At 40.4% G+C, this 27,879-nt stretch overlaps 1 protein-coding gene and 1 long non-coding RNA gene across 3 annotated transcripts in view; both read left to right on the forward strand.

Moving 5' to 3' along the window:
* Nucleotides 1-27,879, forward strand: part of UVRAG (UV radiation resistance associated) — a 292,819-nt gene that overhangs the window by 23,374 nt on the left and 241,566 nt on the right. The window contains exons 1-3 of one of the 2 annotated variants that reach the window (XM_040963925.1): nt 1,496-1,567; nt 4,416-4,490; nt 10,372-10,406. Coding sequence is in view for 1 of the 2 variants with exons in the window: in XM_040963924.1 (XP_040819858.1) it covers nt 1,450-1,567; nt 10,372-10,406 (153 nt within the window). In the remaining variant the exon portion in view is untranslated. Of the gene's footprint in view, nt 1-1,449; nt 1,568-4,415; nt 4,491-10,371; nt 10,407-27,879 lie in introns of those variants that run through there. The other variant, XM_040963924.1, reaches the window with a different exon arrangement.
* On the forward strand, nt 24,835-27,490 carry LOC121145219. The gene is made up of 3 exons (XR_005881992.1): nt 24,835-24,848; nt 27,228-27,230; nt 27,319-27,490. It is a non-coding gene; the product is annotated as an uncharacterized LOC121145219 (long non-coding RNA).

Here is a 27,879-nt window from a genome sequence, read left to right on the forward strand (position 1 = left end):
TGGAAAAATGAGCATTTTAGAGTAAGCCCGAGCAAATTTTTTAAGTACATTTGGAGCTTTTCATATTTAAAGGATTAAACAAATTTATTAAACAATAGCATTTTTCTCAGAATCTTAATCTCTACCTTGGGAGAAGGATTGGGAATGTATGTGCATGGAAAGAAAGGACTGGGCCCTTCTGGCTGACTTCATATGTAATTGAAAATGAACTGGCTTTCATCCAGAAGGAAGAACTGTTAAGCATATTTTAAAAGCAAGCACTTGGTTTCTATTTTTAAGTTTCTGAAGATTATTATCTAACAGAGGGAAATGGTTTTTAGGGATGAGTTTGATGTGCCCAGACTTCTTGCCAATATGTTCTCTCTCTTTTCAAAATATATATTTATTTGCTTACTTCCTTATCTGCTTATTTGAAGGTGAAAGTGACAGGGAGAAAGAGACAGGAAAGCTCTTCCATCTGTGGATTTACTCCGCACATGCCCTCAATAGCCATGGCTAGTCAAGACCAAAGCCAAGAACAGGGAACACCACCCAGGATTCCCACATGAGTGGCAGAAATCCATATTATTGGGTCATTATCTGCTCCCTCACATGTGGGTTAGTAGCAACTAGTTCAGAAGCAGAGCACCTAGCACTTCAAACGGCACTCAGACCTTCAATGTGGGCATCCTAAGCAGTTACTTAACCCGCTGGTTACAATAGCCACTTGAATGTTTTCTCCTTTTGATATGAGGTGATTTGGTTATCCATCAAACTTGTCTTGTAATTTTGTTGGTTTTTACTGTTGCTTGTGGCGCTTCTTGGGTTTCTAACATTTGTGACTGCAAATAGCTGAAGCGTCCTGGCTGGAGAAATCTTTAGGAAGGTAGCCTAAGTAGGAATACAGAGAGAGACTGGTTAACTGCTGGTGAAGTGAGAATTTGAACTCACAACTGTGGTTATTGCTTGGATGGAGTGATTGGTGAATTACTGCTTGTATATTTTTACTTTGGCCTCCATTTTCTGATTGTAACTTGTAGCTTGAACATGTAACTTGAACAAGTAGTTGGATATAAGTAATAATTGCTGGGAGCTTGTTGGTAGGAGATGTAGTTGATACGTTTACCAGAATCTTTCAGTGGGAAATGGCAAATTCTATTTAGTATGTGCATTTTGAGGAATCACTGTTGCTATTTTACAGATGTGTAGTACCCATGTAAGCTTTCTACTTCTCAGAAGTATTTCCTGACTATTGTCATTTTATGCTCAGAACAACCTTGCAAGTGAGGTGGAGCCAGTTTGATTTGTATCTGGTATTGTGGATGATAGGATATAAACAGAATTCAGAGTCATGGCTTCTGACTCAAAAAATAGATGACTTTGGGATAACCCATTCCCTGGTGAGCTATAGCTTTCAGAAAATCTGATAGGATGTGGAAGACTGAATTCTCTCCTTTTGTTGTGTTCTAGCGGCGTCTTCGACATCTTCGGAACATTGCTGCCAGGAACATTGTTAATAGGAATGGCCATCAGCTCCTTGATACCTACTTTACACTTCACTTGTGTAACACTGAGAAGATATATAAAGGTAAGGGGATCTGTGGGCTTGTTACCCAAGGCTTGTGAATCTCCTCTTCATTTTCCTAGAGCAAGTTACTCTCAGTGTTTCCCTCTATTATTGTTTATTGGAAAGGTAAATTGTCGTTCTATCTGAAAATATGTCATGAACAGTTGTTGTCCATCTTAAGGAATCATGGTTATTTGATAGTTCTTTCAAATAAGTGACCTTTGCATTGATAAGTTTATCATTCCTTTATGAAAACTAGCTGTTGTTATTCCAGAAGCTAATGATATTTAATTCAGGATCCCAACCATCTGTGGAATATATGTTGGATAAACAGCACGGAGACACTGTCTCAGTGGTTTGGTAGCATGGTATGAAAGGAAGCATGATCAGATGGCAAGAACCTTAGGTGAGCATTGAAAAGTACGTGAGTACTACCTCTAGCTCAGGGACTTATTAACATTGTGACTTTGAGGGTCATAGGTTTTTGAACCTCACTTTTCTTCATTTTTGAAGTTGATGCTGTCTTATGAATTAGGCTTGATAGGTTTTTATGAGGCTTGATTAAAATAATTTGATAATATTTGATGTTAAAATATGATTAAAGATTTATTTATACTGATAAAAGGTGGTACTAAGGGGCAGGTATTTGGTGCAATGGTAAGACACCACTTTGAATACTTTTATTCCTTATGGGTTTGTGTCCCAGGTCTGCCTCTGGTTCAGCTTCCTGCTGATACACAGCCTGGAAGCAGCAGGTGAAGCTTCAAGTACTTGGGTCCTTGCCACCCATGTGGAAGACCTGGGCTGAGTTCCAGGTTGCAGCTTCAGCCTGGCCCAGCCTGAGGTGCATGGGTTTCCCATAGTTGGAAGATCTCTGCCTCTCAGTTTAAGTAAGTTTTCAGAACTTTGTTTTTCCCCCCAAGATGCCAACTAATGCCAAGACCTGGACAGCTAGCTGTAGGCTAGGAAAAAAGAGTAACATTTTATTAATAAGATGTACTGAAGACTTACTTGAGTATTGTTCTATGGCAAAAATAAAAAAAGTTCAAAGTGATACTTTACCCTTTTTAGTTTAATTTTTTAATGAAAATATTTATTTTGTTTGAAAAGTAGAGTCACAAAGAAAGAGAGAGAGAGATAGTAAGGACATTTGGTTCACTTCCCAAATGCTTGGCAGGACTAGGCCGAAACTAGGGTTCAGAACTCTAAGTAACTCACATGGGTGACAGAGACCCAAGCACGTGGGCCATCCTCCATGGCCTTCCAGAGTATGCATTAGGAGCAACCTGGATTCCAAGCAAAGTAACTGGAGCTAGAATTGGCACTCTGATATGGTATGCCATCTTTATAAATCTTCATTTAATTCACTGCTGCCTCCTCTGTTATAGTGCAGAATATTTTTAATTTTGGGTGGATTTCTGGGTAATCAGTCCTAAAACATGTGTCTTTGCTCCTCTGTTGCTAATAATTAACTAGGACAATATCTTTTGGAATATAAAAAATCATACCAATTATTTCTAGAATTGTATTTTTTTAAAGATTTATTTATTTATTGGAAAGTCAGATATACAGAGAGGAGGAGAAATAGGAAGATATTCTGTCTGATGATTCACTCCCCAAGTGAGCGCAATGGCTGGTGCTAAGCCGATCTGAAGCCAGGAGCCAGGAACTTCCTTTAGGTCTCCCATGTAGGTGCAGAGTCCCAAAGGTTTTGGTCCATCCTTGACTGCTTTCCCAGGCCACAAGCAGGGAGCTGGATGGGAAGTGGAGCAGCCGGGATTTGAACCGGTGCCCATATGGGATCCTGGGTGCTTAAAAGCGAGGATTTTAGCCGCTAGTCCTTAAAAGGCGAGGATTTTAGCCGCTAGGCCATGCCACTGGGCCCGTATTGTTAGTTATTAATAGTTACTAAAATGAATAGTTAAGGGGCTGGTTGGTAAAAAGCTATTTAGAGAAATGATGAAAATGAAGTGACTAGCTTTTTTGTTTCTTCCAGAAGTTATTACAGACTCCTCTTCTTCCTTCCTTCTTTCCTTCCGCTGCTTTCCTCTCTTCTCCCTCCCCCTCCCTCCTTTCCCCTCTCCTCTCTTTCTTAAGATTCATTTACTTATTTGAAAGACAGTGAGTGAGAGAGATCATCTATCTGCTGGCCCACTCCTCAAATGGTCGCAGTGGCTGGGACTGGGCTGTGAGGAATCCAGGAGCTGGAATTTCATTTGGTTCTCTCACTTGGGTGGCAGGGGTCCAAAGCACTTGGGTCATTTGCTGTTGCTTTCCCAGGCAGATTAGTAGGGAATAGGATCCGAAGTAGAGTAGCTGGGACTCAGGGGATGTTGGCATCGCATGTGGTAGTGTAGCCCACTGCCAGAACCCCTGGAATGCTTCTTCAGGTTATCTCCGTGAAATGATCATTAACACAAGTGTGGGGAAAACTGGTGATAGACCACATGGAAGCCCAGTCTTTCTTGGCTCCTTCTGGTTAATTTAGCATTAAAACATGGGATCAATGATTTCTGACCTTGCTTCTACTCCAACATGTACTGATTGAATGAAGTCTCTTCCTGAGTATTAGGTTCTAGAACTTGTGACTGCCATCGGAGGAACTGGAGAGTCCTTCTGTTAGTAATTCTAGTTATTACCTTATGTTGTTGGACCTGTCATGGTTAACATAAATATATTATAAGCATCATGTGGCCCTTGGTGTGGAATACCAAACCGCATGGTACATTTTGTTTAGTGGTGTAAGTTCTTAATTTTGCAAGAAGGATTTTTTTTTTTAAGTTAGAAGATTAGAAGAAGATCTGCTGTGAATTTTTTTACTTGATATTCTTTCAGTTTTCTTAGGAGATTTCTTTTCTTTTTGAAACAGAGAAGCTTATTTGAGAAGTGACCATGTGAAGGGGAGAAGAGGGAAGGGGAAAGCATCTCCTGAGAAAGCCCAGAGGTAGGGAGAGGTACTGTTGCGGGGTGCGAGTGAGATCACACCAGACATGTGTAAGGTTTATTAAGGAGTCTTTATTCAAGCTTGGTGACAGTAGAGCACAATAGCAAATCACAAGTCCATACAGCAGTCCAACCAAGCATAATCCAACCAATCATAATCCCAAAAGGAACAAATGGTCATTAGCCTTAAGTCCATCCATTAAGCTGAAGCCTTATGTCCCTGCTTCCCCAACAATATAAGTTATTCTAAGAGACATGCAATGAATAACCTGGACATACTTAGAAAGCTGCAGACATTCACCTTTCCCTGGCTTCTCTGCCCACATTCCACTACTGCTAGGCCTCACCTCCCCTGGAACTCCCGACAGCACACAAACCAGAAACATTACTATATCCATTGTCCCATTGAAGCAGTACACAGGGACCATGCTCAGGGGATTACCTGTCCTGGGTCAGCCAAGAGTCAGCGTGCCAGAGTAAGGGAAATACCTGGCCAGAAAGAGAGTGAGCCCCTGCTTCACAGGCCTTTTAAAGGAGTTTGTGAGTGGAGTGGTTACACAACAATGCAATACCGTCCCCTCTTAGTTGATAGGTGAGTCACAGGTGGGCAGAAGTGAATACCAAAATGTTGTGGGCTAAGGAGTTGAATAGTGCTCCTTGGGATGGACAGGAACAGGAATTTGGCTTGTAGTTAAAAACACCTAGACTAATTGGACTTCCAATAACCTGGCTAATTTTGGATGTAGGGAGGTGGTTGTAGATGAATTTACATTCCATCGTTGTTAAGACCCACCTTCAGGACAGAGGGTAGGGGACACAGTCAAATTTCATTTGCCCACTGTCAGTGGATGCTGGCTATCACTGGTTGTACCCCATAACAATACCAGGAGATTTCTATTTTTAAAGTAGTTAAAATCAAATACTAGTTATTATAGTTCCTAAGAAAGTTTGTACTAGTGGATAAGGACCTAGCTTCTAAATTTGATTCCTCCTTAAACTTGAAATTTTTGTAAAATCAAATTTGTTCTTCAGCTGTGGTTGTTTTTTTGTTCTTGAAATGTGAGTGCCTGTCCTCCGTGGAATGCTGCCTCACCTGAATGTGTCAGAAGGTGAATTCTGCTTGAAAGGTCTTCAGAAAGTTTGTGAGAAATGTGTATTATTAAAATAAAAAAAACCATGAATCATCAAAATAAAGTTACCTTTTAATTCTATTTCCATGAATTTTTTTGAAGTGTAATCCTAATCCAATTTTGCAATCTCGTTCATGTTTCATAGTTTCTAATAAGTTCTATTCACCTTTGTTCTGAAGTCATATATCCAGGTACCTATTCTGTATCTTCATTTGGTTTTTAATAGACAACTTAATCTATTTATTTTTTATTTGAAATCCAGAGAGAAGGGTGACGAGAGGGAGAAAAGGAGATAACTTCTTTCAGCTGGATCACTCTCCAGATGTTGCTATAATCTGGGCTAGGTTAGGCAAAAGCCAGGAGCCAGAAACAGTCTAGGTCTCCCACATGGGTGGCAGGATCCAACCACTGGCACCATCCCCTGCTGTCTCCCAGGGTGCACATTAACAGGAAGCTGGGATTGAGTGCCGACTGGGGATTTGGACCCAGGCAATGTGAGCTGAGGTGTGGATACCCCAGGTGGTGTCTTAAGTGCTCCAACCCTGGCACCTTCATCCTGATATGTTCAAAGCCAAGTTTCTTATGTTCTAGTGCTGATGTTTTCTCTACCCTGTTAGAATAATAGCAGCTTTGTTTCTTTGGCTAGAAACGGTAGAGTCCTTGATTGTCCTCTTTCTCTTATCTTCCACATCTATTGTTTCAGCAAATGATTTTGACTGTTATAATCAAAATGTCTTCATGGTCACGGCATGTCTTACTACCACACCTGTGGCTCTTACGTGAATTGTGTTAAGAGACTTCTTACAGATTTGTCTACCCTTGTAACCCCTCGTCTTTTCTCAACCAAGATCCTATTAAAACCTATCCTATTTGTCCATATTTGTCCATTTCCTATCCTCAAAACCTGCCAGAGGCTTTCCATCTCGTTCACAGCAAAAACTAAAATCCCTCAGACTTCCTGGAAGGGCTTTCATGATCTGACCTCTTGTTCTCTGGGAACTTTACTGATATTCTTCCAGCTCTTTCTGTTCTAGCCACATCAAGATGGTTTAGGTCTCTGTCTCCTTTCAGGGTACACCTCATCTCCCGGAGTCTGTCCTGGGAGATGTGTTCCAGTTCCTCCTTTTCACATTCACCTGTTCACTTCCCACACGAAACATCCCCTTTGTCTGATAAAAAGAACAAAAGATTGAGCTTCCAGGACCCTGCACTCGCTAGTTTTCTGACCCAGAGTGTCTATGCTCTAGTTGTTTGGCTGTCTAGCTCTTGTACCTCCTTGTAGGTCTTTATTCCAGATCACAGTTCTGTGACTTTTCTCCTGCCAGTTGTTTATACTTTATTTTGCTCCACATTACTTAAGATCATCTGATATACTGTGTATCTAATTATGTCTCCATCCACTAGAGTGGAAGTTTCATGAAGTCAAGAGGTTTAGTTCAGTTCTGCTCTCTGCTCTGTCCTCGATACTAGAAATAGTGCTTGTCATGTACTGGACTATTGGTTATTATTTTTTCTTTTTAATTACAGATTTTGAATAGGTGATGCAGTCTATGGTTCAAATTATGTCTAAAGGCTTACTTTTTTAAAAGATTTTTTAAAATTGGAAGTCAGTTTTACAGAGAGAAAGATCTTTCATCCATTGGTTCACTCTCCAAGTGGCTGCAATGACTAGTGCTGAGCCAAACCGAAGCCAGGAGCCAGGAACTTGTTCTGGATCTCCCACGTGGGTATAGGGTCCCAAGATGGGCCATCCTTGACTGCTTTCCCAGGCCACAAGCATGGAGCTGGATGGGACATGGAGCAGCTGGGATTAGAACCGGTACCCTCGTGGGATCCTGGCACATAAAAGGCAAGGACTTGAGCCATAGCCACTAGGCTACTGGGCTGGGCCCTAAAGGCTTATTTTAAAAATGCCTTCTTACCTGCCCCTCACCACTCTGTTTTCCTATTTCATCCTGATAACCATTGTTATCCTCTTTCTTGAAATTAAAAAAATATATATTTATTCATTTTTACTGGAAAGACAGATTTACAGAGAGAAGACATATATAGAGAAATATCTTCCATCCACTGGTTCACTCCCCAGATGACTAAAATGGCTCGAGCTGAACTGATCCAAAGCCAGGAGCCCACTGTTTCTTCTAGGTTTCCCATGTGTGTGCAGGATCCAAGGCTTTGGGCCATCTTTCAGTGCTTTCCCAGCCCACAAGTAGGGAGTTAGATAGGAAATGGAGCAACTGGGGCATGAACCAGAACCCATATGGGATGCCGTCACTGGCAGGTAGAGGATTAGTCAGTTAAGCAATCTTGTTCACCTTATTTTTTTTGAGATTCTTTATGCAAAAATAAAAAAGGAAGTTTTTTTGTTCCTTTCTGCCTTCTTTTCCACATAATGAGTATCATATGTATTTCTGTACCTGTGTTTTTAACTTAATGTGTCTTAAAGATTTGTCCATATCAGTTTGGAGAGCTTTTGTAACTTTTGTTTGTTTGTTTATTTATTTTGCTCAGCCTTGTATTGAATAGGGGTATTGTGATTTATACTAGTTCGTATATAAGGATTTAGGTTGTTCTAGTCTTTTTGCTATATACACAATATTGCATTGAATAGCTGTATAAGCACATTATTTGCTGTGAGTGGTAGAATGCCTATGGGGCAAATTCCAAGTGTAGTTACTAGGACAAAAGTATTTTGTTCTTGATTTCAGTAGATATTGCAAAATATCCTCCATGGACTTTTTTTTTTTGAATGTATGAATGCTTTTTAAACATAGCCTTACCACCAGGCTGTGCAAACTTGAATTTCTGCCAATCTGATAGCTGAAAAGTAGTTTTCCAGTACAGCATAAATTTGTATTTCCTCTGGTATGACTGAGATTGAGGCACTAATAAAGCATTTGTTGAATGAATGGAATGCAGTGTAATGGCCAAAGCATGCCTTGGAACCAGGTTGTGCAGTCTCCTGATTGCTTTGTTTCTTTAGGTCTAAGACACATACATAAACATTTGTATGTAATGATTCCTTTCTTGTAGAAATAGGTCTTAGATATCCTCTTGAAAATGTACTTGTCAAATCATTTTTCTTAAATTCAGAGGCTAAAAATTAATAAAATTTTATTAATAAAAATGATAGCTTATGAAGTGGCTTCAATTAGCTATTTTATTAGAGCCCCATGTCAGCTTTGATTTTTGCCAGGTGTCATTCTCCTTTGAGAAGTGAGGCCTTGTACAGGGTCCAAATGTTTTACACAGTAGTACACTGGGTACTGGAGCTGGAATGGACTTTTATGTTTTTCCAGTTTAAATTCACTATGCATTTTTTTTTTTTGCTCCTAATATTATCCACGAAGTTTTATTTTTAAATTAATAAATAGTTATTTCTTCTGGTTCACTCCCCAAATGCCTGTAACAGCCAGGGGTAGGTCAGCTCAAAGCCAGGAAGTTAATCTGAGTCTCCTTTGTGGCTGGCAGGGACCCAAGTACTTGAACCATCATCTGCTGGCTCCTAGGATATGCAGGAATCTGAATCTGAAGCATGATAGCTGGGACTCAAACTAGGCATTCCAGTATGGGATGTAGGCTTCCTATGCACAGTTTAACTGTTGTAATAAATGCCCACCATTATACTTAATTTTTTAAAAAGATTTTTAAATTTAAAAAGTTTTTAATATAGCCTTACTTATTTTGTTGTAGGGCTTTTGACTCTGAATATGGCAGCAACCTCAATTCTTCTCTTGCAGAAAGAAGAATTTTCATGCGGACACAGTTTAGTTCTAAAGCAAGATTTATTAGAAAAGCTGAGAAGGGAGGCTCGTGTCCTAGTGACAGGAGGGGGCTTCAAGAGAGGGAGTGTGGGGGGCTTGTTGGGAATGGCTCTTTGGATCACTGACATATTTTCATTTCACCTTTGAGTCTTTTGTTTTTAAAGATTTATTTATTTTTGTTTGATGAAAGGTAGATTCTACAGTGAGAATGAGAGAGAGGTCTTCTGTCAGTTGGCTCACTCCCCAAGTGGCCACAATGGCCAGGATTGAGCCAATCTGAGGCTTGGAGTGAGTAGCATTGTCTGGGTCTCCGATGTGGGTGCAGGCCCAAAGACTTGAGCCTTCTTCTGCTGCTTTCTCAGGCCGGTAGTAAGGAGTTGGGTCAGAAGTGGAATAGCCAGGACATGAGCTGACATATAGGATGCCGGCATTGCAGGTTAATCCCATTTAGAGTTAATAACATGGATCAGCATATGTGGAGATGTGGAGATTCATGAAACTTTAGTGCTGACAGTTGAACCTTTAATTTTATGCTCTAACTCTAGATTGTCCAATGAATGGGCCTAGAAGAATGGTTGATAACAAAGGTGGAATTAGAATTTAGATTATTCAGCTTCCAGATCAATATTCGTTCCACAGTATTGTAGTGGATATTCATCAGAGATGTTTGAGGAAAACAGAGCAGATAAAATCAGTTGCAGAGAGTGGAAGTGGGCAAGGAGAAAGAAAGTTTGAGTTTTTGAGGGCCCAAATTATGAATCTGGATAAAAGGAGCCAGTGAAATAACAATTCCTATGTTAAAGATTTTTAATGTTCTTCATGGATTTTTTTTATCTTTAAAACACTTTTATTTCTATTTTAGATATCTTTTTATACAAAGATAATGGATCCTTTTTACATGTTAAAAAATATTTCTTTAGGAGATATTATGAGTTAATGAGCTTATTTTCTTTCATATCACTTATTGTTTTTTTTTCTTCTTTTCCAGAATTTTATAGAAGTGAAGTGATTAAGAATTCCTTGGTAAGTTTGTTTTGTGGCAGGTACATGTGGCTAAGCCTATAACTCCCATTTCAGAAAATTCAGAGATATAAAATACGTTGAGGTCCAGTATTACGATACTTATTTAAGTATCATTCTTCCCAATCATCGCTAAATCACACTGATCTATTTACTGCTATATTTCTAGGGCTTAGGTCATGTCTGGAACATGGTTGTGGGTCTGTATGTATTTATTGAATGAAATGATATTTCCTCTGGAAAACTTTAATTGGGTCTGCTACAAACCTAGCTTTTGATGATCAAATATAATAAGTGATATATTTGCTTAGACTTAGTCCTTAAAAATTTCATGTCTAGGGCCTTTCATAGGGTAAATCCACTTGGTGGATTCTTGGTGTAATGTGTGATAATGTATACACTAGATATTTGTATAAATGGCTTAAGTTATTTGGCCATGTTAAAAAAAAAGAACTTTAGAATGAAAAAATATCCTTGTAATGGTCTAAGACCCTTCTGGATTTGGTTCCTGTCTACTTTTTTGAACTTGTATGCCAATGTTTTTTCCTTCCTTTTCTGTGCCACACAGATCAGGCTCATCCAGTTCTTCATGACTAGAATACTTGTTTTTTTTTCTCAGTTCTTCACTTGGTTGTAGTCTGTCTGTGACAGACATAGGTCTTGCCTATGTCACTGCAGTAAAACTTTCTATAATAATTGTATCTAAACTAGTTCCCATTCACCCAATCCCTCTTTCTTATCACTTGGACTTATTTTCTTCAAGTCATTCATCAATGTTGGAAACTCTTAAAAATATTTCTTAAGTTTTAAAATTTTATTTTAGGGGCAGAGAAACAGAGAAAGACATAGGGAAAGGTCTTCTATCCAATGCTGGGTCACTTGCTAAATGCCCAGAACAGTTAGAACTGGACCAGGCTGAAGCCAAGAGCCTGGAGCCAATTTGGGTCTCTCCCATGAATGGCCCCAGGGACCCAACTGGAGTCATCATCTGCTGCCTCCCAGGATAGTATTAGCAGGAAGTTGGAATTGGAAGTGGAGTTTGAACTTGAATCAAATCAGTCTGATATAGGATCAGATATTCCAAGCAACAGTTTACTACCTGCCCCTAGAAACTCTGGCTCACTTATGCTAATTAGGTGTCATTTACCTATTGCAATGGAAGTTCAGTGAGAGTAAGAACCTTGGCAATCTTGTTCATTATTGTAACACTGCAGTTTAGAATAGTATAGATGCTCGATAACTACTTGTTAAATCAATCATTGGGTATCAGTGATATATTTTAATTAAAGAATCCTTTTATATATGCTGTCCCATTCTGACCCTGACAACAACTCAAGTTGTAAGGTTGATGGTGCCAGAAGATTTGACAGTTGAAAGCCAGAGTCACAGAGAGGGAGGAGAAATAAAGATCTTTCACCTGCTGGTTCATTCCCCAAATGACTGGAACTACCAAGGCAGAGCCAGGCTGAAGGTGAGAGTCAGGTTCTTCATCCCAGTCTCCTGCATGGGTGGCAGGTGCCTGGACACTTGGGCATCACTCTGCTAGTATTTCCGGGGTGTTAGTAGGGAACTAGTTCAAAAGTGCAGCAGCATATGGGATGCTGCCATTATGGTTGGTGGCTTTGCTATGTCACAATGCCAGCTTCGATGCGGCAGATCTTCAGAAACTGATATGCAGGGACAGATGTTTGGTGCAGTGGTTGTCACTACTGGGGGTGCTGTATCCTGTTTTGGAGTGCCTTGTTTGTATCCTAGCTCCTTGGTTCTAGCTCCCTGCTCAAGTGTACCCTGAGAGGCAATAGATAATGCTCTATTTCTTGGGTTACTGTCACTCATTTGGGAGACTTTGATTGAGTTCCATGCTCTTGGCTTCAGTGTGGCCCATTCCTGGAGGTTGCAGGCATTTGGAGAGTGAACCAGTGGATAGAAGTGTTTTTCTGTTTCTCCCTATCTCTCTTTCAGATAAAATGAAAAAAGGAAAATAAAACAAAATTAAAAAAAAAATCTCAGAGTGCCAATTATTTGCAGAAACAGACAACCAGAGAACTTGAACCCTAGACAGATCTGTCTTGAAATCTCTATTACTGTTTTTTGTTTTTCACCAAATGTCTTCTAAATGTCTCTAAGTTGTCATAAGAGATTTTGGATCTTAGGACAGATTCCTTGAGTCCTTCTCTGGGAACAGCCAATCACTGATTCTCCAGATGTGAAGTGATAGCTTAGATTGCCTGACTTACAGTAGCTTCTGAGTAAATACATGTTTTCCTTCCTTTGCTGGTTCAAGTAGAAATAGATAGTCTGCTGGCATTTGAAAGCTGTTGGTTAAGGGGCAGGATTTTGCCTTGATGTGTTCTGTCCCTTTTGCTACAGACAGATAATGCTCTGCTTGGGATGGTTTTACGACAGCCCGTTGCTTATTCCCTGGATGCACATAATAACTATGGTCTTGTGGTAGCTGAGTGTGTTTAGAGTTGTTAGTATTACATCTTGTTGATATTCATTTGATTTTAAAATCCATACGTTACACATGTCTCGGAATGTGAACTGCCATTTTCAACTCCTTTTGGCTTCTGTCTTCTGTTGTTTTGGAACTGTGAGATTGTGCCACCTTCCTCCCTGGGACACGTGGGCTGAATGTTGTCCCCAAAGGATATTGTAGAATGGATTTCAGATAAGAGAGAGGACTGGACTAAAAGACTTCAGGTCACAGTTTGTGCTGTACAATAATTGTTTCCTGTGTGTATCACCGAGAACATCAGCTTACATTGTAATTGTTCGTGAGTGTTGTCTCCCACACAAGATGAAAGCTGCTGAGGTCAGAGATTGCGTGTCTTTGTCCCTTCAGTCCCCAGGATACTTCTGTTGAGTAGCTGTTGGATAGGTATTGATTCATTGATGTTCCTTTAAAGGGGGTCCTGTTTTAATGTAGCTTAGTAAACCTTGATTCACTTATTTTTTTCCAAAGGAACTTTTCCTTCTTAGCTGCTGGTTATTTGTGACTGGTGTAGACTGATGGGCAATGGGCACCACAGCAGCCATACCCCCTTAGGGAATGTACTAGAGAGAGCACCTTGTTACCTCCCTTCCTGTTGTCTTTGAGTAATCCTTGCTAGGCTTACAGACAACAGGATTTGTTGTTTTCTTTTCTGTTTAGGATTTTGAAGTTATGATGTTGGCTAAATAGAGTTACTGGCTTAAATGCTTTTATCCCTGCTGGTTGCCATTGTGCTTGGCACAGTGGAAATGCTCAGCAAATATTTCTTGACTGAATTAACTCTTCTATAAATACATTTATTGACTGACTTTTGAAATATCCTGAAACTTCAACTCCTCATTAGCTATTAAAGGATTAGACAATATTTAAATACTTTATCTTCAGTCAAAGCTTTAAGTAAAATTTTCATTTAGTGAATTAAGATGGTCTCTAATAAACTTGTAAGCAGTCTCTTCTGTTCATAAACACTGTTTTCCTAGTTTGTGTGTTTATTTAATTTTGGGGGGGACCTGGTGCAGTAGCCTAGTAGCTAAAGTCCTTATGTTGCATGCATTAGGATCCCATATGGGTGCCGGTTTGTGTCCCCAGATGTCCCATTTCCCATCCAGCTCCCTGCGTGTGGCCTGGGAAAGCAGCAGAGGTCAATCCAAAGACTTGGGATCCTGCATCTCATGGGAGACCCAGAAGAAGCTCCTAGGTTTGGATTGGCTCAGCTCCGGTTTTTGTGGCTACTTGGGGAGTGAACCAGTAGGTGGAAGATCTTCCTCTCAGTCTCTCCTTCTCTCTGTCTCCCTTTCCAATAAAAATAATTAAAAACAGTTTTATTTGAAAGGCAGATTTTACAGAGAGAAAAAAAGAAACAGAGAAAAGTGGTCCTCTATTTGCTGGTTCACTCCCCAAATGGCTGCAACCGGAGCTGAACCAGTCCAAACCCAGGAGCCAGGGACGTCTTCCACGTCACCTATGTGCGCGGCAGGATCTTGGGTATTTGGAACATTGTCTGCTGCTTTTCTTTCTTTGTTTTTTTTTTTAAAGATATATTAATTTTTTTTTTATTTGACGTAATTTTGCAGAGAAGAGAGGGAGAAGAAAGTCTTCCGTCTATTGGTTTACTCCCTAAATGGCTGCAACAACCAGAGCTAAGCTGATCTGAAATTGAGAGTCAGAAGCTTATTCCCGGCCTCCCACATGGGTGCAGGGCCCCACACCTTGAGCTGTCCTCACTGCTTTTCTGGGCCATAAGCCAGAAGCTAGATTGGAAGTAGAACAGCTTGGACACAAATCTGCACCTGTATGGGTTGTCGGTGCTTCCGGTGGAGGCTTAACTTACTATGCCATAGTGCCGACTACCCTCTCAGTGTTATTTTTAATGTTTACCTAGTCTTATTTATTTGAGAGGCAGAGTGACTGATGTTCTAGGAAGAGAGAATGCTGCTTCATCCTCTACTTCTCAAATGCCTGAAACCACCAGGGTTGGGCCAAGCCAAGAGCCCAGAACTTGATTCAAAAATTCCAGTGTGAGTGCTAGGGACCTTAGTACTTGAACCATCCCCTGCTTCCTCCTATGGTGTGTATATGTGAGTGGAAGGGATCCAGGTATTTGAGTCATCCTCTGCTGCCCCTAGTGTTTGCTTTAAGTAGGAAACTGGGTCAGAAACAGTAGCTTAGGATCCAATCTAGGCATTTCATTATCCCAAGCATCAGTTTAACTGTTGTGCTAAATGTCTACCTCTGCTGTGGCATTTTTTCTGCTTTTAATCCAGTTTAATCCTTATTGTTTGTTTATTTTCATTTATTTGAAAGGCATAGTGATATACAGACATAGACAGAAGCAGATCTTCCATCTGCTGGTTCACTCCCCAAATAGCTACAGAAGGCAGGGTTGGGACAGATTGAAACCAGGAACCAGGAACTCCATCAAGGTCTACCTTGTGGATAGCTAAAAAGAGTTTTTCCTCTATATTGGTTAAATTGCCCTTATATTCCCCTTCTGTGCCCCTTTTTAGTACATGGCACTTTAGCTTAGCACTGTTCAATAAGAATTTGTGCATGGTGGTAAACATTGCATGCTCTGTGGAGCACAGTTGCCACTAGCCACGTGTGCCCTTGTGTCCATGAAATGTGGGGTGAGTTAAATAGCTACATGTGGCCAGAGGACATCATTTTAGATAGCACAAAGCTAGATGCTTCTGAAAAGCTTTCAAATAGTCAGCAGCAGCAAGAAATTTCCCCCTTTTCTTTCTTGTAATTCTTTACTTTTGTTATAATACCAGGACCATTCTGAATCAGTATGATGTCTGTTTGTATGGTTGCCTTAGTGTTTCATAAATAATAAAGTTTATAAAAACAGAAACCTGTGTGTTTCATCTTGATCACCTCTATAGCGTTAGTGATGTGCATTGCTTGGACTTTGCAAATTAACATGAAAATAGGAGTAACACATTCTGTATTTCTACAAACATCCAAGTTGTCAGTTGTAAGATACACATTTCTAATGAAATGGAATCTATTTTTCTATTGTCTTGTTCTCTTTCATCCATTTCAAAGCATCTGTGGTCATTCCGCCATCAAGGTACATTGCTTGATCTGTGATGTCTCAGCAACTAAATGTAGATATTTCTTCAGTTTGAGGGAATGTTTCTAACTCCTATGAAGAGGTTGAATAATGCCATTTCTCTGTTGACAAGTCTACTTCTCCAATACAAAAATCAGGCCCTATTGCTTTGTCTCTGTGCCTTTCTGCCCAGGCCAAGCACGATGCGTTTTTTATTGAATTGAAGTTTGATAAGCATGCAGAAGAATTTCTAGATCACATGCAGATTGATGAATTATTTCAGCTGAATATATTGATTGTCCCCTCATGAGCTTTTTAGACCTTGGTGCTCTTCTGACACCACAGACTTTTTTTTTGCCCATTTTTGAGCTGAATATACATGAAATAATATAGTATATACTTTTTTTTTTTCCATTGGAAAGGCGGATATACAGAGAGGAGAGACAGAGAGGAAGATCTTCCGTCTGATGATTCACTCCCCAAGTGAGCGCAACGGTCGATGCTATGCCGATCTGAAGCCAGGAGCCTCTTCTGGGTCTCCCACGCGGGTGCAGGGTCCCAAAGCTTTGGGCCGTCCTCGACTGCTTTCCCAGGCCACAGGCAGGGAGCTGGAAGGGAAGCAGGGCTGCTGGGATTAGAACCGGCGCCCATATGGGATCCCAGGCGTGCAAGGTGAGGACCTTAACCACTGTGCCACCGTGCTGGGCCCTATAGTATATACTTTTTGAGTGTGTTTGATTTCCATATCTCAACTTTATATTGTAAGACTCATACATTTGGCGTGGCCCAATGACACATTTGGCGTGGCACAATGAATCAGTTGGCTGTCTACTCTTCCACCTTCAAGCACTAGGATCCATATGGGCACCAGTTCTTGTCCTGGTTGCTCCACTTCCCATCCAGTTCCATGCTCATGGGCTGGGAAAGCAATCAAGGATGGACCAAAACCTTGGGACTGTGCTCATGTGGAAGACCCAGGAACAAAGATCCTGGCTTTGGATTGGCTCATCTCCAGCCATTGCAACTTCTTGGGGAGTGAGCCAGCAGATGGAAGATCTTTCTGTTTCTTCTCTCTGCCTTTGCAATAAAGTACATTTTTTTTTTTTCAAAAAGACTTCTGTGTATTGTGGAATATAATTGTGGTTAGTTTGTTTGATATTAATGAATTGCAATTGGTATAAAAATCCATTTTTCATTTGATGGACATTTCATTATCAGTTTCTCCTTTTGAACTGATATGGTTAGAGCTACTATAAATATTTTCCTGCATGTCTTTTGGTAATTGTAGGTAGTATTTCTGCTGCTGTATATCTAGGAGTGGAACTGCTGGGAATGATCAACTACAGTTACTCAGTAATTTTCTGAAATAACTGTTTGATTTACACTCTCACTGCCAGTCAGAATTTGTGCAGACTTGATTTTTAAAAAATCTCTTATACAATTAAAAAATTAACCAAAATAAATATTTTACTTATTTTTAAAAATTCCACTTCTTATTTGAGAGATGGAAAGAGTGAGCTCTGGCTGCTGATTTACTTCAGTGCCCAGCCAACCCAGGATCTGGAATATAGCTGGGCGAAGGGAATGCCATTCAGGTGTCCCACATCGGTGTCAGGAGCTCATGTGCTTGAGCTGTCACAGTAGCTGTTCAAGATCTGCATTAGCAGGAAGCTGGAGTCAGGGGCTGAAGCTGAGAGTTGAACACAGGCTTAGGTCATGTCATGGGTGTCCTAACCACCAGGCTTAATGCCACCTTCCAAGAGGCCAATTTTTTTTTAATCATTAAAAAAATTTTTTTGATGATGCTTACATAGTTGATCCGGGTTGGAATGGTTGAGGATCAGGGGAAAGTGGGCGAGATCATTGTTTACACATTTTCTTTTTCTTTCTGTATCTGGGTGAGGGTGGGAGATAAGGGGAGAAACCACACCCAGCCTTCCAACTGCCTCAGTACCAAGGGATGGGGAACCGCCACCTGATGTCATCCCAGGGTCTCTGATGTGGATAATGTTCTGAGGGCTTTGCTCAAGTGATTTTGATAGTTCTCAAATGCTTTTGATCTCACAGATCCAAGGTTGAGGAAATCCTTCCAAGGTCAATTGGCTGACATACTCCACCTCAGAGTCTCCATTAACTCAGAAATTTGCTGTCAAGCTTAGCTGGGGTAGTTTATCAGTTTGTTCTGCCCTCCATCCTCAGCAAACCAATGGGTACTGCAGCCCAAGCTAGCCCTGCCCACCACACACTCCGCCCTCTCATGTGCCAGAGACAACTGCAGCCCAGTCAGTAACCCCCACTGGGCTGGCCCCAGCCCTGGTTCCTGTGCCTGCCAGCATGGGCAGTGGACTGGTCTGGTCTGTCCCACATCTCATTCAGATCTTGTACACATCATTGAGCGTTGAAACTTAACTCAACTGATTTCATCCTCCAGCCCACACTCATGCCAGCAGGTGGCATTGCCTGTCTAACCAGACCTGCCCCCAGTCCTGGTTTTCATGCTTACCAGTGGGAGTTGCAGCCATTAGAGAGGTGCCCAGTTTTCCTACTGGATCCACTCCCTGCCTCGGATCTTGGACTCTCCAGGTGGTTCTGCAGTCTAGCGCGACAGTGCTTGCCCCCAGTCCCAGCACTTGCCAGCTGATGCTGTGGCAAAGTCCAACCATTCTGCACTTACTCTGGCTTATGCATGCACTGGTGGATACAAACAGATTTCCCAGCCTGGCTCTCCCCCAACCCAGTTGATATACAGGCCAACAGATGTTGTAATCCTGCCTGGCCTGGTCTGTCCTCTGTCTCAGCTCTCATGCTCACCAGTAGGAAAAGTGGCTAAGCGGAGAAATCCCCACTGCTCCCCTACTTGGCTCGCACCACTTTACCTCCTCCCTCCGTCCCCCCCCCCCCCAAGGGTCTGAGGTATGCTGATGGGTGCTGCAGCCTAGTCTGACATGGCCAACCTCACCTTGGCTTTTGCCAGCAGGTGCTGTAGCCTGGCTCAAAGAGGCCAGTTTTCCGTTTCAATTAAAATCAGCGTGTGTGATGCCCACTGTACCTCCAGCTTGAAAGAATTGCTATCAAGAACACAGCTAGTAAACACTGTGGATACACTGATTCCTGATGACTGCCACCTGGTGGTTACAGATTGTAGGATCTTTTGATTTTGCTGTTTTATAAAATCACAATTCACCTATCAAATCACAGATTAAATTTGATGATAAATGGATATGTTAGATGGTAATATATATACTGAAGTAAAGTAAATCATAATAATGAAGTATCTGACTTGGGTGATTGTGTTACATGGAAGCTAGCATTTGATCAGCTATCTGAATGAAGTGAGGGATCAGCTGTCTGTATTCCTCATTTGTGTTTGTTTTAAGATTTCCCTTTCTGTGTTTTTTTTTTTTTTGCATAAATGGGCCAGCACTATGGTACTGCAGACTACACCTTGTGAGCACTGCAGGCATCAGTTGCCATCTAGAGAAGGAACGGTTAGATGAAGATCTTGCTCTTTATCATTTCTTTCTGTCTGTGCCTCTATCTATCCTTATGTCTTCTATTAACAATAAATAATAATTCATTTGTGTTTGTTTTAAGATTTCCCTTTCTGTGTTTTTTTTTTTTTGCATAAATGGGCCAGCACTATGGTACTGCAGACTACACCTTGTGAGTACTGCAGGCATCAGTTGCCATCTAGAGAAGGAACGGTTAGATGAAAGATCTTGCTCTTTATCATTTCCTTTCTGTCTGTGCCTCTATCTTCTAATAAATAAATAAATAAATAAATAAATAAATAAATAAATAAATAAATAAATCTTTTTATTTATTTATTTATTAAAGCCTGTCCATAATCAGGAGCCAGGAGCTTCTTCAAGGTCTCCCACATGAACACAGGTTCCCACACTTTTAGGTCATCTTCCACTGCTTTCCCAGGCAACAAGTGGAGCAGGTGGGACACAGACTGGTGCTGATATGGGATCCCAGTGCTTGCAAAGGGAGGATTAGCCAACTGAGCCATTTCACCTGGCCCTAAATAAATAAATCTTAAAGAAAGGAGTATTATTGTGTCTTAAGTACCTAGCTATGATTTAAGTAGCATGTTGGAGGTGTTGTATATGAAGGTGCTTCAGAAGGTTCTGAGCAAATGGAATTAAAATGTAAGTTTATTTTAGTGCAAAATATTTTTTTTAACTCTAGGCATGTTTTTTCATTGTACATTTTACATGAATTTATGGAATATCTTTTGTATATTATTTCTCACCTAGAAACATTACAAGGTAAGAGTTATGTCTATTTTATAGTGAAAGAAAGAGGTTCAGACAGGCTCAGGAACTTCTATACAAATAATGACTGGTAAAACTGGTGTTCAAGAACTCTGCTTTGCCACAGCCTCCCTTGTGTTACATATCCTTCAGTTAGGCAAATATCTGTTGAGATCTGTCAGAGATCAAATCTGTGGAATAAACAAAGTCCTGGCGCATGTATTTAACAGCTTTTCTTTTTTAAGTTTTATTTATCTGAAAGATAGGGAGACGTGGGGAGAGAGATGTCTTCCATCCATTGGTTCACTCCCCAATGGCTGTAACTGCCGGGGCTGGGACAGGCTGAACCCAGGAGCTTGGAGTTCAGTCCAGCTCATCCATCTGAGTGGTTGGGATCTAAGTGCTTGAGTCCTCACCTCCTGCTCCCCAGAGTGAACATTAGCAGGAAGCTGGAGTTGGACTTGGAACCCAGAAACTCTGATAGGAGTGACAGGCTTCTCAAGTTTCCTCTTAATCTCTGCTCCGAATTCCTGTTCCTAGGGCATGGGCTTTTAGGAAACGTGGCATAATGTGTCAGACCCATAAACTTCTGTTGGAATTGTGACTAAGTTGTTTTAATCTGTGAGGAACAAACTGAACTGCACACATATTTTTAAATATTGGCTTGAGTTACTTTTCAACCAAGTTTATGGTTCAGTTGAATTGTGAACAAATGAATTAATGGTTAACCTCTCTTTCTCTGTATATGTGTGTGAGCATGTGTGTTTTATGTCCAGTTATATACTTGCATCATCTTCAAGGTTTTTCACCTTTAGTTTGTTTAACTACCTGATTTGCAGGGAGTGTGAGAGAATCAACACAGGCAGACTGTTATAGTGACAGGAAAGAATAGGATTCTTTGAAAGTAAGAGTGTTACTTATATCAGTTTGGAAAGAAGAGTTAGGAAAAATTTCTATTGGCAAGTAATTCTGAAATTGAGATGTGAGGTCTGACCAGTGGTAATGAGGTGAAGGAAGGAGTTCATTGGGCTGTTACTGATTATAAGACCAGTATGCAAGTTCAGTGAGGTATCTTATGTTTTACGAAAGTTGGAAAGCTATGAATTCTTGATTATGCTTCTTGTAAACATACATTTTGTTATCAAATAGTGTCACAGTAATAAGCAATGGTAGTAATGATTCTAGATTCTTTTGTGGGCAGTTAATCAGCAATGAACTTTCCAAAACTATAAATACCCTGATATTTTGCTCCTGTGCTTTCAGTGGATATGTTAGCCAGTCAGTAGAAGATTCTAGTTCTTGAATATTTTGCTCTATCTAGACATGATGTGGAATGTGGAGGTTAAATAAAAGTAGAAGTCATTTGAGTCTGTACAGTTAAAATATTTAACAATGGTCTTTGAATGTGTGGCAGGCTGTGTCTGCCTGTGTCTGAGTGTGTCAACTTAAGAATTACTGCTCATTGTCTGGCAGCTATTCTGTAAAAGTATGAAGGAAAGTCTTTGTACAGAGAAGACTGACAAAAGCTCTGCTGTGGAGATGTATTGACTGATAAAGGCAACCTATGTTGTCCAGCCACGTGAAATAACTTCCAAGATTCCTCTGAAGTGCTTCAGAAAATTTAATAAGCACCTGCTAAAGCATCTGTGTCTCTGCCATACAATGTAGCCCTTCAGATACAGTCACCAAGCCTTTCCTTTCTTTCCTTTGGATGGGGTCATTTTTTCATCCTTTTTATGGTGTATCATTACACTGATAGTGAAATTTGAAATTATACTATTCATTTTTTAGAGAACACATATTTTATTCAGAGATGATCCTACATACAAGGAAGTAAATGACTACCTTCTCAGCACAATTTGAAGACCTGGAAAGTCTTCCAGCTCCCTGCCCTTAACACTTTAGGACCTGAAATTACATGAGAAAGAGATCATTTCATTTAATTTATCTCTTAGGCCATCTCCAAATGTTCCTTATTATTGGGTCTTTAACAATTTTTTTCACTAATTTTCATTGAGATGTAACTTGCATGTATAAATGACAGTCTGATGATATTTCAAAGGGAACAGATCAATATAACCAGATCAAGAAATGGAACATGATCAATGTGTTTTGTCTCGGTCTCCACTGGAAGAGAACTGCTTGCCTGACCTCTGTCAGTGTAGGTCAGTTCTGCCAGATTTGTAGCTTCTGTATAGCAGGTAATCTTTTTCTCAACTTAATGTTTGGGAAGGTTTTTCTGCTGTTGCATGTAATAATTCATTAATTCTGTTGAATGTATCCTTTGCTAGACATTTGAATGCTGCATTTTCCACATCCACATCCTTTGGTGTGGAGTTGCTTGGTTGTAAGTTATGTTCCATATTAGTATATGTTGTCAAATAGTTTCCCAAAGAGTGTGTACCAGTTACATCCCTATTAGCAGGGTGAGGTTGTTAGCTATCCCATTTCCTTGCCCAAATTTGGAATTAAACTTTAGTCATTCTGGCAGCATATTGTGGCATATTGTGATTTTTAATTTATGTTTCCTCATAGACTGTTATAGCTGGGGGCTTTTCTGTGTTTATTGGCTATTTAGATTTATTTATTTTTTTAATGAGCTGCTTATTCTGGAAAAAATTCCTGTTACTACCAACTAAGAATAGACCAGTATATTTCAGATAAAAAAAATAAGTTATGCTAGGTCTAACTCAAGCCCATTTTTTGTTGTCTGTTTTTTGACTATTCTAGGCTTCATGGAGACAGTGGTCTGTTGACTTCCAGTTAAATAAAGTTTTTATCATTTGTGCTTTTGATAGGCACAGCATCTGTTTTTGGTTTTCCCCTCTCCCAGTTTTTACGTAAGGAGAAATTATTTAACCTTTTTAAGGACTTAGTTATCATAAGGACATAATTATTGGACTAGAATGGTCTCTTCAGGGGATACTTGGGATATTAAGCCCAGTTGCTCTTTGCTGAATGGTCCCCAGCCACATGGCCCACTTCAGATATGAAAGTTACCTACTAATTTCCTGTCTTTGAGTCGAATTTAGACTTCCTCTTCTGGTTTCAGATCCAACCAACTGGATGACTGTAGACAAGTTACTTTATGGTTCCTGGCATCAGTTTCTCCTTTGAAAAGTTAACATACTGTGGTCTATGTCAAAGGAGTCAAATTTTTTGAAGATTAAATAAGAATATATAGTTACGTAGTAAAAATGAGTGAAACGCTTTTCATTCTCTGCTTATAAAGCATAATTCAGATTACATGAGAGAGTAGATCACCTTTTTCTGAAGGACTCTTAGGCCATGCTTTCTGATTTTGCCCTTAAATTTAGTTATTTTTGACCTCAAAATGATTAGCTCTTCTTTCATTGGAGTATAGGGAGTAGGATATTCAGCAAATATCTGGATGTTTACTCTGTATCTAGTGTATTATATCATCCACTTGGTAGGGCCGACCCATTTTTACACAAGTTTGGTTCAGTGTTGGACTCTGGTAGCTCAGGAGTGATCTGAGGAAGTGAAATTCGAACTGAAACCAGGTGGTCAGACAAATGGTCACCAGGAGACAAGCGGGTAGGGGGAGTGCAGGGAAACATCCTAGTCACCGACCTCAGCTTCCTCATTTTTAAGCTTCAGTTGGATTAGACAAGTTCAGAAATCCCTATTAGTTCTAACGTTTTGGGGATGTACAAACTGGAAGACACCCTGTTTTTGTGTAGCTTCCTCCTTCATACTGTAGTAGTCCCTGCTAAAGAAAAGCTGTGTATGAGGCTGTCATATGATTGCTGTTAATCATGTGAGGAGTAGGTTTAGTTGAAGGTGACAGACCCACTGGGCAAACTGATAAAGACCCGTTCCTTCCTGACTAACCTGGAATGAATGCTTCAGTCTTGAAGTAACTTGAATGACTTACCTGTGTCTGCCCTATCAGCTGTTGAGTGGTGATGGAGCAGCAAGTAGGACACAAGTGGAGAGCAGAGTGCTCACTTCTCTTTCTGCTTCTGGCTGGAATCTGAAATAAGGAAATTGTTGGCGTTTTGTTAAGGTCTGTTGTTCTCAATTTTTACTTCTCTAGAGAGTAGAAAGAAAGCGAAATGAACCCAAAACAACCAAAAAGAATACAAGAAAAATTCTAGAGACCTGGCTTTAATCTGGTACTATTTTGACTAGCAGACATTAGACAAGATGCTTGACTTTTGTATTTCATTGATTAAGGTGTCTGAGTTTTTTCATTTTTTAATATCTCTGAGTTCTGCATACATCATTAAGTCAATTCTTTATTTTCAGTTATACAAAAATAATGTATCTCATGATTCATAGTTTTTGAATTTTATGAAATATGCCATTTTCTCTTAATTATTGAAGTTAATGTTACTTTGTAAAGACTTGTTGGAATCAGCAGGGCTGACTTACTCAATGGATCGGATGCATATAGAGGCAAGATCATGCATTCTTGTGTTTTAAAGTATTACCTGGCTTTGTATAATACTTAAAATGAAAATGGTAGCTATTACCATAATTTGTTGTTCTTCTATTTAAGCACCATAAAATCCTGTGAGGTAATAGTTCTAGTTTTTATTACTGAGGTTTCCAAGACAAGGAGAGGGATTGTGTAACTTAACAATGACTGTATAAGTCATGGGTTCTGTCTGGTTGATTGTCTTTGGTCCCTAAGCTCATCTGCATTTCTAGTAATGATTCCAGTGTCTGCATAGCTCAGTGATCAGCCAAGGATTTGACACACGTTGTGCTTGGATGTATCAAGCCAGTAACTATTCCTGACAGATTGGGAGAATGCTTCAAGTGCAGACAGCATTGAAACATTCCTGAACTTTGACTTTCCACTGGGCCTTCTCAGGTCCTCTGTGTGCTTATGTGCAGCTCACAGTTGGCTGGGTGGTGGGGATCATTTGGATCCTCCTTAGGCTCTCCTGTGTGCACGCATGGATCGAGTACCACAGCGTCCTGGAGTTGCCTCATTTTCTAGATGTTCCTGTTGAATGTCTGTCTAGCGTGTCAGTCCTTTGCTTGTTCCAACTAGGATCATCACCTCAGGCTAGCTGAATTGCTCTGCTTCCCTGTCCACTTGTCTCTGAGGTTGCTAGTGATAACTGACAGCATTGCTAGGAGTTTTTTCCATGCTGCACGCCAGATCACGTCACTCCTGTCTAGCAGTGGAGCTGCTGAGTTTTAAACTTACGCTCTTCCTCAAATGGAACAACTTTGCAGCCCAAACAGGTTAGGCATACATAAAAGCAACCCTAGGTACGAATGCTATACACTCCCCTGTTCTTGACCTGAACTTAGTAGTTCTTTATGAATAATCATTTCTCAATTTTCCGTATGACTGTGGTTAACTTCCAGAGCCCTGAAACTGTTTTTGATTGTATTGTTCAATATTATTATTGTTACTATTAATTTTTTAAAAAGATTTATTTATTTTTTATTAGAAGATCAGATATACAAAGAGGAGAGACAGAGAGGAAGATCTTCTGTCTGCTGATGCACTCCCCAAGTGATTGCACCGGCTAGAGCTCAGCCGATCCAAAGCCAGGTGCCAGAAGCTTCTTCTGGGACTCCTGGGCAAGTGCAGGGCTCCAAGGCTTTGGGCCGTCCTTAACTGCTTTTTCAGGCAACAAGCAGGGAGCTGTATGGGAAGTGGGGCTACTGGGATCGAACCAGCACCCATATGGGATCCTGGCACATGCAAGGCGAGGGATTTTAACTGCTAGGCTACTGTGCTGGGCTCATTTTTGCTGTTTTGAAGAAATACTTGCTGAACTGCTCAGTGTGCCCAATCAAAAATCTCCTTCTGGCCCCCCCCCCCCCATTTCCACCCTGAGATTTTTGTCTCATATTAATATTTTTGTGCTATCCACATTTCTTGCAAAGAAGTGTTCAGTCCCCTGGTTCACTTTCCATGTGCTCCTGGCTTTGGATCAGCTCAGCTCCAGCTGGTGCAATCACTTGAGGAGTGAATCAGAAGACAGAAGATCTTCCTCTCTGTCTCTTCTCTCTGTATATCTGACTTTCCAATGAAAATTAAAAGAAAAAAAAAAAACTTACTTTGATGATCATACGTTGGGGGTCATACTCAGATGTTCTCTTGTCCTGTCCCAAAAATGTATTTAGTTTACTCTGATTCAGAAAGAATATTTTCACTGGATATGGAGTTTTAGATTGTCATCTAATTTTTGTCAAGGCAGCAAAAATAAAATTCCACTTCCTTTTGGCTGCCCACTTTGACTGTTGAGAAGTGAGTGGTTGGTCTGCGATTCTCTTCAAGGGCTTCTCAGGCAGCTCCATCCTTTTGCTTTGATGTATTATAATTTCACTTTTATGTGTCCTGACTGGCTTTTACTTTCATTGATTTTGATTGTGGTCTATTGGGTGTTTTTGAACTGGTGAATTAGAATTGGTGTTTCTTAGAATCTGTCTAGGGAATTGTTACTCTCTCTATCCAAATATAGCCTTTCTCCTTGATCTATCTTCTCTTGCTTGGGACTGCTTATTAATTGCGGATCGGATCTTTTCTCTCTGGTGTGCCTGTTTTTAAACCTCCCTTTCCGTATTTTGCTTCATTAGCCTCTGTGCTGCATTCTGTGTATTTTGTTCTTCTGAGGAACCTTCCTCTTGGCAGCCTGGCCCATGGAAGGCACTTATAGGATATGGTTTGGGTGAATTTAGTTCCATTTCACTCATGCTCAGTGTGGTTGTAGAGTCTTGTTATGGTTCCAGCTCAATGTAAGCTTCTTTCAGACCTGGATGAGGTCTGGGTCTGAGCCTCATCTCCCTTTAAGAGCCAAAGGGGAGTCCTAGGTTTGTATACATCTATTTGTTTTGTGCTTTGTGACAAAATCCCTCTACATTTCCACTTATCCTGGATTCTTTCCTTGCTAGCTTGCAAATACTTTGGTAATGATGGTGATTATTTCTATTTTAAAAAGAGGTTCAGCCAGCAATTTTAGTTGTTTGTTCTCCTGGGACAGTTGAGTAGCCAGACGTCCAGTCTGCCTGCATCAGAAATGCAGGCAGTGAATGCCTTTCATTCACTCCTTGGGCCACATAGCCTTTTCTGTCTGCTGAGTACATTACCAGTACCCTCACTCCTCATTGACCCAGGGTTCCCCTTCAGCCTGAAGGATTTACTTTAACATTTCTTGTATGTTTATTTTTAGACATTGTTTTCGTCATGATTAAATGAAGCTTTCCTATTTATCAAGGATGTTATTTAGGAGGATCAAATAAGAATAGAATTTTGTTGAACCTAGGTTGCAATTCTTGGATGGTAGAAATTTAGTTATTATACAAATCTAATATAAATTGATGCCTAAATGAAATTACTATAGTATACCTCCCAGGAATGATCAGGGAATTGGGGTGTCTCCTAAAAGGAGAGAGAGAGAGAGAGAAAGAGAGACAGAGGGAGAGAGAGAGAGAAAGAGAGAAACTGTTGACCCCATTTTTAACTTAAAAAATCTTTCAGAGTGCTCCAAGCTTGTACCAGGTGCTGCCTCCTGGCAAAGCATAGAAGATCCATCAGTTTAGTTTGTATTTCATTCTCCAGTTGTGTGTTTCGTACTGTGTGCTCCAGCAACTGTTCTTACTTTCCTGACCATAACCATGCCATCTATACCTCTGAATTTTTGTGTATCTGTTTCTTTTGACTGAAATTGCTTGTTT

This window comes from Ochotona curzoniae, unplaced genomic scaffold, assembly GCF_017591425.1.
Source record: "Ochotona curzoniae isolate NIBS_2020 unplaced genomic scaffold, NIBS_Ocur_1.0 scaffold_3223, whole genome shotgun sequence".
NCBI classification, from domain to species: domain Eukaryota; kingdom Metazoa; phylum Chordata; class Mammalia; order Lagomorpha; family Ochotonidae; genus Ochotona; species Ochotona curzoniae.